The 9,316-nt window shown below is 32.6% G+C and overlaps 1 protein-coding gene across 1 annotated transcript; it reads left to right on the top strand.

Annotated features, from left to right (window-relative positions):
* Positions 1-25: 25 nt before the first annotated feature.
* Positions 26-7,440, top strand: LOC134728078 (transmembrane protein 199-like). Its single transcript, XM_063592477.1, has 6 exons — positions 26-237; positions 4,191-4,267; positions 5,199-5,291; positions 6,055-6,085; positions 6,461-6,588; positions 7,169-7,440. The coding sequence occupies exons 1-6, from the start codon at positions 57-59 to the stop codon at positions 7,247-7,249; spliced, it is 591 nt and encodes a 196-aa protein (XP_063448547.1). The 5' UTR covers positions 26-56; the 3' UTR covers positions 7,250-7,440.
* Positions 7,441-9,316: the final 1,876 nt, after the last annotated feature.

Below are 9,316 nucleotides of genomic sequence, written 5' to 3'. Positions count from 1 at the left end.
ACACCTGATAACCCTAAAATAAAAATAAGATTGACCCTTTTCATTTCCGGTACAGAATGGAACCAAAAGTGAAAGTTACAGAAAGAATCAGAGAGTTACTTCAAGATGTAACAGAAAAACTGAACACTGACACAACAAATGAAATAGAGGAAATAAAAACATACATTTTAAAGAATGAAAAGAACACTGAAATACCATTCAGACTTGTTCATTTTGCATATAAAACCAGAAATCCAGGTACTCATCACATGATCAGTTGTTATGAAAAAGATGAAACTTTGTTTCCTAGAAGTTCAGTGCTTTGTTTGTTTTGAGGTCTTCAAAGGCTATAATTTTTTTTGCTTTGACGCCTTAAATAAACCTAGTCCAAAAAATTATGACATCTTAACAGACTATAGATATAGAAAGATGTGGTGTGGGTGCCAATGAGACAACTCTCCATCCAAATAACAATTTAAAAAGTAAACCATTATAGGTTAAAGTACGGCCTTCAACACGGAGCCTTGGCTCACACCGAACAACAAGCTATAAAGGGCCCCAAAATTACTAGTGTAAAACCATTCAAACAGGAAAACCAACGGTCTAATCTATATAAACAAAACGAGAAACACGTACATATTACATAAACAAACGGCAACTACTGTACATCAGATTCCTGACTTAGGACAGGTGCAAACATTTGCAACGGGATTAAACGTTTTAATGGATCCAAACCTTGTCCCTTTTTCTGAAACAATAGCATAACATCACAACATAGAAAAACATACGATAAAATATCAATTGGCAGACTTAACTCAATCAAAAAATGTATGAATACACAATGAACGAATAAATTTGATCTGCGATATCTGAATACAAATGCACAGTTAATTAAATATTAGAGACAAACATTCATGACCAAAAAGCTAGCAAACAAATTCAAACACAGGACATCACTGAGAAATATTTTACCAATCAATGTTCACTTTAGAAAAAAAACATTTTTTTATAATCTTGAAGTTTATACAAATATAAGGCCAACCTTAAAAATATGTGTGTTTGCAGTTTTCCGACTGTACCTTCAGACTGAAGGGTCGGTAGGTAGGAAAAATATTTTATTTTATCAGCCACTGGACATGGTGAAAACCAACATCAAATGAACAGGCATTTTCAGTTAATTTTTTTTTAACCAAAATTGAAACTTTAACATAGTGTCATTATCCAATTTATGACATAAAATATGGTATAATTATTAAATACTGGAACACTTTTAAACAAGGAATGTCATTATGACTAGAACTGTTTTAAAGAAATGTATTCAGACATGTATGCTTCTTGACTAGAATGTTTTCATGAGTAGAGTATTTTCATCAGAAAAATGTATATATTATAGATTTTATAAGACAATTATTAAAGAGTGTATTTTTAATAAAAAAAAAATAACCATTGAATCTTCCTCAATTGAAAAAAGGCAACTTGAAAAAAAAGTATTAAGACATCTGACTGTTTTCATATTTCTAACAATATTAAATTATATGTGATAAGGTTATATTTTTGCCAGGCTTTAATGAAAACCAAAGAAATCTAAAGTTTGGGTAGTCCGAGATTACTCTGACGTCCGCCGGCTGTTTAGCCAGACAAGCTGGGGCCGTAGGTTGTCTAGCTGAACAGCCTTCGGACGTCAGAGTAATCTCGGACTAAAGTTTGGGGTGAAATCCATAGCACCCCATTAAAAGTAAATGGTTTGTACTGAAATGTTTTTAATGCATAAAAAAATTGGCAGCATAGCTGCTAAGGTCATGTTTTAATTAAATTCACACATGCCACACAGTTTGGGTATATTTAATATTGTAAGAAAGAGAATAATTGCAATGAGTGGGGCAGCCCCCCTTATCCTAAAGGAGCATACTCATTGCAATGGAAGATAGATTTAATATAGAGAGAGTATATTTATTTTTCAAGCTAACCATTCATTTTCTCTACATCTTTGTGTAGTGAGGGTTGCTTCTTATTGATTTGGCATGATCTATATCCATTAACATTTCAAATGAGCCCTTCCTCTGTACAGGCCTGTTTGCAGATATCCATGAAGATTTAAGTCACGGAGGAGTGGTTTCATCTTTGTCGTCTTCACAATGATTTGTAGAAAATATGCCATACGTCAAGCTGCTGTCGAATTATTTAAATTGGTTCCATAAAGTCAGGCTCTACAAATTCTGAATCCGATTTGTTTGAGACAGAATGGTTATCGTGTCAGTTATGAATATCCACTGCATCATCGTCAATGATATCATCACACATCATTACATGTGCCTGAATCTGTATAAACAGTTTACTAATAAACTTTTTTGTTTGTTATTTGTCTTAAGATTGACACGAGACGACAGCATAAAGTACTCCTCCGTGACTTCATGGATACCTGTAAACAATTTCCATGTGCTTTATCATTAAATGGTCACATGAACACTTGACGGGAAGCTAAGAAAAACCGACCTTGAAATGCATAATTGACCCAGACTTGAAATCATTTTCGGAAAGGACCCAAAGTTCTGGATCGCGTCAATAGAGGTATTAAAAAAAATTCTTCAAATTTAAAGCAATAAAATTTTCACAGTCGGGAGGATTTTCAAGGGTCGGTCGGTAAACTGCAAACAAACAATATTTTAATTTAAGCCTAACCATTTTGTGCTTTGACGCATTTGATTACGCCTTACATCGACTGTCATGACTAAGGTGCATACATGTGATTCTTCCGGGGGGAGTCAAAATCTCCCGCTTTTCATACCCTCTTCCGTCCCTCACGTTAAAATTTGAAATCTTCCGCTTTTGTAAATGTCAACCTCGTAAAATATGTAAAAGATATTTGAAAACCCCTTATCTTCTATTTTTATTAAGTAAAAAATGGATATGCAGGTGTTGAAAGGTATGGAATAATTGCTCCTTTAACCAAAATAAAAAGGAAGATATACAGTTTAAACACACAAAAAAATCATTGCATATGTCGATAATAAATCTCCAGTTATGAGACCCAAACTCCAGCTGAAAATTTTCAAATCTCCAGTTGTGGATTGACAAATCTGTCACATGTCTGAAGGTGTCAAAGCAATAAAATATAATACTAAAAGCCTTTCAAGACATCATAATTTTTTTGACAAGGTCGATTTAAGGCGTCAAAGCGTTACCTATCTAGTAAATGAGAACTGGATGTTTCAGCCCAATTCCTGTGAACATCAAGGAGGATGGTTTTTGCAACGTGATCGCCGTTTTTTATTTCACGTGCAAGCACACCCCCTTTACCACCCTCATCAACATTTTTTGCATGGTTTTCGTTTCTTTTTTTCTTTTCATGATAGGTTATATCATAATAAATGGTAATTGTTCAGGGATGAATCTATTCAATTAGATATGCAATACATGCATTTCAAACAATAAATAGTATTGATTTGATAACCAGCTTAACACATTGACTTATGAGACACTATTTTAAATATATAAAAAAGTTGTATACATATATTCTTTAAATCAAATTAATCTACTAGACAACTTCATCTTCTTTGTATAAGCATCTTAGTTATAAGAATGCCTATAATTATATTAGAGACTCTGGTTAATTTTGTAACTAGAATAACAAAATGTTGGTGTATTATATTTCAACAAACTACATTTATCTATTACAACAAACTATGTGGACTCCTCTTCCCCTGAATGTCAATTTCATTTCAATGTAAGGTAGACAACTCATGAAATTTCATGTGAACAATCTGTTTATTAGCTACATTTATATTTAGTATATTACATTTATATTTAGTATATTTTTAAGTTGATGTTAGATAAATATTTAAAAGGTAATTTTCATTTTTTGCGGATGCCCTCATGTTCACCTTTATCATGTTAATAGGATATATGTGTTATACACATGCTGGATGACCTATTTGACAATTTGTGGCCAAATTGTGGGAGCCCCATCCTCTTGTCCTTGAAAGATTTGAGCAAGATCATATTATTTATGACATTCAAAAAGTGACTTCTGTGACCTAATGTGATATGTCAATTGATGGTGTCAATGAATGTTACTGCTGAAGACAAAAACACAGCTTAAGTGTATGTTTCATTATCAACCATACCAAAACAAAACTGTATTTTTCAGTTTATGAATTTTCAAATAAGTAACATTTAACATGTTTAATCATGAAACAATTTTTCCTTTTCAGAAAAATGCAGTTTATATTTAAATGAACTCTTAGAAGACAGTGATCTTATTTTAAAGGAATATGTTCCACCTACAAGAGTAAGAATTATATGTCTTAACTTTAAACCTTTGACATGTCAAGTCATAACATTCAAAGATTCGTCAGAATAATCTTCACACATTCTACTCTTTTGTTAAGGGAAAACATATGGATTTATATAATGCCATCAAATTTACAGAAAACCTTTTATTTTCACTAATTTTATCATATATATAAATACAAGGAAATGGGGTATAAGTGCCAATGAGACAACTCTCCATGTCAGGGAATTTCTTTAGTTACAGGATGCATTATATTACATTGACTTTTAATGTCAATAAAGTAGAAAATCAAGGAACTTTAATCTTTTTCTTTTTTTGTTTTCCACTTCATCTTCTATTCTATATCACACTGAAGGAGTAAATGTACAGGATTTATTTCACAAAGGAAACAGCAGTTTATTAATATTATTGATTAGGCAATACAATGTACAACATTTTCACTGAAACAAATGTTGTGCATGATATGAACAACATCTTAGAGTAATTTTATACTCAGGAGATAATTTAACATCTGGTGCAGAAAAATTGGTAGCATTAATGTTATTACTTCCACTGGGTCAATGCCACTGCTGATGGACTGTTAGTCCCCGAGGGAATCACCAGCCCAGTAGCCAGTACTCCGGTACTGGCATGAAAATACAGATTTTTCGTGTTATTAAATTTGCTGTTACAAAATATTAAAAATTATTATAAATTAAGGAATGTATCTCCCTCATGCAAAGCTCTGATTCCTTTCATGGATTTGGTTATACTTTTGGAACTTTTGGATTATAGCTCTTCATCTTTTATATAAGCTTTGGATTTTACATATTTTGGCCACGAGCATCACTGAAGAGACATGTATTGTCGAAATGCGCATCTGGTGCAGAAAAATTAGTACCGTTAATGTTATTAACAGCAGTTTTTATCAAGTTTTCGTTTTTTTTAGAATCCAGAACTTGAAGCTAGGATTAAAAAACTGAAGACACAACAAGAAAACAGGGACTACAAAAAGATGACAAAAAATGTTGGAACATTCAAGGTAAAGTTAAAACACACATACAGATATATATAATTTAAAATTGAGAATGGAAATGAGGAATGTGTCAAAGAGACAACAACACAACCAAAGAGCAGAAAACAGTCAAAGCCAACCAATGGGTCCTCAATACAGCGAGAAAATGCCACATCCTGATAGGTGCTTCAGCTGGTCCTAAGATGTCATACTGAAATCCAATATATAAATGAACTAAAATGAATATCATATATGACTAAAATAGGCCAGGTTTGTATAGTAATGGGTTAAAAAAAATGAATTCCAACAGAAAACATTTATTTAAACTACTGTAAGAACATAGGAATCCTGTGTACCTTTATGAATGATGATCTGTTCTTGACCTCATTTTCAAGGTTGAAAGGCACTTATATTGATAAAAGATGAAGTAAGCTTCGGCTTTTAGATTCTCATACAATTATTATAATTAGAATATGATTTGTGCACATGTCACTCTGACTGAATACTTATGATCTTGACCTCATTCTCTTGGTTCATTGATTCATATTGACTGGATTCTTATGATGTTGACCTCATTCTCATGGTTCATTGATTCATTTTGAAATTACTGAGTACTGTGTCTGAATTACTTTATTAGATAGAACTTGTATCTATAGTCTTTGATATGATGTCCTAACACAAAACATACGTGTAGTTTGTTTAATTGGAAATACATACTTGGCACACTACTATGCATATGTATTCATTCAAATTAAACTGTTTTGATCAATTTAAATCTTTTTATTTTCAGGTTCATGAACCAGGTTCCATTGGAAAAGAATGTAAGTTATCTCCCCTTCGGATGTTTGTTAAATATTGCAAAAGTTACAAAAATAGGGCAGTAATAGCTAGATACATCTTGTTTTACTCATATAAAATGGAGCAATCTGCTCTTAAAAATAAAGTTCTTCTATCTGGCTCATTTTCATTTCCACACTCTTTAGTTTTTCGTGTCTCATGCTAATTTTATGAAACTTGTACACATTGTTAAGAACCAAATCTTTAAGACAGGGTTCAAATTAAGGTACAATACTTTCATTTGAAACATAAATGACTCCTGTTTGAAATATTTTAAATCTCTTTCAAATTCATCTTCAAATGAGTTATTTGTACCTATATTTAAACTCAATTATTTCAGCATTATGTTTATTTTTCAGTGAAAACACTGAACAATCAGATGATAGGAGTGTTTAACTTTGTATTGACAGTGGGCGGGGCTTTTGTCTTTGGATACATGGCTACAAAGTATGCATTTGCTGATTCTGGACAAGATTCTTTCCCTTTGGTAAGTTTATCAAAATGTGACAGAAATTAGGATATATTGAAAGGTAGCTATTTCCAGTCTAATTATATCTTTTTGAATGCAATAAATGAAATCATCTGTTAAACAGCAAAGAAGCAAACAAAACATTTTAAGCACATGATTTAGTTTTAAATAATTGTAGACATAAGCTTTAGATAAAATAAGATTTAATAGTGTTTTCATCAATGACTGTGGATTCATTAATATTGGTCAGATACCAATATTCCTGGGTATAGGAGAACCATGAATTTAAGTGTTCAAGGAATTACAAATTTTCTTAAGGAACATATGCAGACTTTGCCAAAACCACGAAATTAAATATCCACGAATATGCAAGTTTTCCTCAAACCACAAAAATTGTTATTTTGAAAGCAAATAAATCCACAGTAGATAGCTTACCAAGAAACATAGTGTAGAGGTCAAGGTAGGTTCTTAAAATCTTGCAGCAGTACGTCCAGTAGTACCTATAAATGTTTCATTTGATAAGATGTTCAATCGTTATTCATCCTGAAGGAACTGCAGTGACGGGATCAGTAATAATAATATCTGTTTTGAATTTCAGCAATTGATGTCTGGATTAGTACTTGGTACCATCGTGTTCTTTGCTGACCTTTATTTCTTAGTGAAAGAGGACATGAGGTGACACAAAAGGGAGGTAATCCAGTTTACAGTGCAATCACATGAAACTGAATGGAGCCAAACCAATCAGAATGCCAAGAACTATAGACCAAGTCGAGCCACAAATGAAGATGAATAACTGTAGATGACTTTGATGCTAGAAGCAAGACTTATTATTTATTTATTTATTGAAATAATAAACAGAGATTAAACATATTTTCTCTATGACTTACATGACTATCAATAACTATTTTTGTTAAATCTGTAATCTGTATTTTATACCTACATACATCCCTACTCTGAGGAGGCCAGACAATTCATACTTGGACAAGCAGTAATTTTATTTATAATTTCCACACCCACATGTTAAACAATCGAATTCTGAAAGATATATTTGAGACTCTTCAAAAGAGACTTTATGCACATAACAACTTTACACCGTACAAATTTCACTGCACTTATACACAACACTGATCATGTTTATATTTTGGTGGCATCATTTTTACAGTTCCAGAGCTACCCCATTACAAATAAAAGAAAGGCTGGATGTTTTGTTTCTATTCTCTAACAAAATGCTATGAATCTATTCTTACCACAAAAAACAGATCAAGATGAATTTTGTTGGCATAACTTTTACTGTTCTAGAGTTATACCCCTTTGCAAATGGAGAAACAAGACAACACCCAACTAAAAAGCAGACAACAGTCGAAGGCCACCAATGGGTCTTCAATGCAGCTGGAAACTCCTGTACCCATTACAAATGAAAAAAGGCTGCAGTTTTAGTTTCCGTTCTCTAACTTAAGTTTGCCTCATTCAAACATTATGAAACTTATACACAATTCTTATTACCACAAAAGTCTGATGACATACAAATTTTGGTATATTGACCTCTACATTTCATGAGTTATGTCCCTTTATAATGTTATATGCAAGTGAGGGCATCATCTTTAATTTACCCTATGGACACATACCCTTTTTAGCTCACCTGTCCCGAAGGGACAAGTGAGCTTATGCCATCACTTGGCGTCCGTCGTCGTCCGTCGTCTGTCGTCTGTCGTCCATCGTCTGTCGTCGTAAACTATTTCAAGAATCTTCTCCTCTGAAACTACTGGGCCAAATACTTTCAAACTTTAACTGAATGTTCCTTAGGGTATCTAATTTATAAATTGTATCCGAAGTTTTGATCTATCAACAAACATGGTCGCCATTGCTAAAAATAGAACATAGGGGTCAAATGCAGTTTTTGGCTTATAACTCAAAAACCAAAGCATTTAGAGCAAATCTGACATGGGGTAATATTGTTTATCAGGTCAAGATCTATCTGCCCTGAAATTTCCAGATGAATCAGACAACCCGTTGTTGGGTTGCTGCCCCTGAATTGGTAATTTTAAGGAAATTTTGCTGTTTTTGGTTATTATCTTGAATATTATTATAGATAGAGATAAACTGTAAACAGGAATAATGTTCAGCAAAGTAAGATTTACAAATAAGTCAACATGACGGAAATGGTCAGTTGACCCTTTTAGGAGTTATTGCCCTTTATAGTCAATTTTTAACCATTTTTCGTAAATCTTAGTAATCTTTTACCAAAATCTTCTCCTCTGAAACTACTGGGCCAAATACTTCCAAACTTTAACTGAATGTTCCTTAGGGTATCTAGTTTGTAAATTGTATCCGAAGTTATGATCTATCAACAAACATGGTCGCCATTGCTAAAAATAGAACATAGGGGTCAAATGCAGTTTTTGGCTTATAACTCAAAAACCAAAGCATTTAGAGCAAATCTGACAAGTAGTAAAATTGTTTATCAGGTCAAGATCTATCTGCCCTGAAATTTTCAGATGAATCAGACAACCTGTTGTTGGGTTGCTGCCCCTGAATTGATAATTTTAAGGAAATTTTGCTGTTTTTGTTTATTATCTTGAATATAATTATAGATAGAAATAAACTGTAAACAGCAATAATGTTCAGCAAAGTAAGATCTTCAATTAAGTCAATTTGACCAAAATTGTCAATTGACCCCTTAAGGAGTTATTGCCCTTTAAAGACTTTCTTCACAATTTGTTCATCATGTTGACTTACTTTAAAAAAT

This window comes from Mytilus trossulus, chromosome 8 (genome assembly GCF_036588685.1).
Source record: "Mytilus trossulus isolate FHL-02 chromosome 8, PNRI_Mtr1.1.1.hap1, whole genome shotgun sequence".
Classification (NCBI taxonomy): Eukaryota; Metazoa; Mollusca; class Bivalvia; order Mytilida; family Mytilidae; genus Mytilus; species Mytilus trossulus.
This window is presented reverse-complemented; position numbering and strand designations above follow the sequence as displayed.

What these genes read in the sequence shown, in the direction of transcription:
- LOC134728078 (XM_063592477.1), top strand. Translation starts at nt 57, where the DNA reads ATGGAACCAAAAGTGAAAGTTACAGAAAGAATCAGAGAGTTACTTCAA. An exon ending in ATATAAAACCAGAAATCCAG is followed by an intron (nt 238 to 4,190) that starts GTACTCATCACA and finishes TTTCCTTTTCAG; the next exon opens with AAAAATGCAGTTTATATTTA. An exon ending in AATATGTTCCACCTACAAGA is followed by an intron (nt 4,268 to 5,198) that starts GTAAGAATTATA and finishes CGTTTTTTTTAG; the next exon opens with AATCCAGAACTTGAAGCTAG.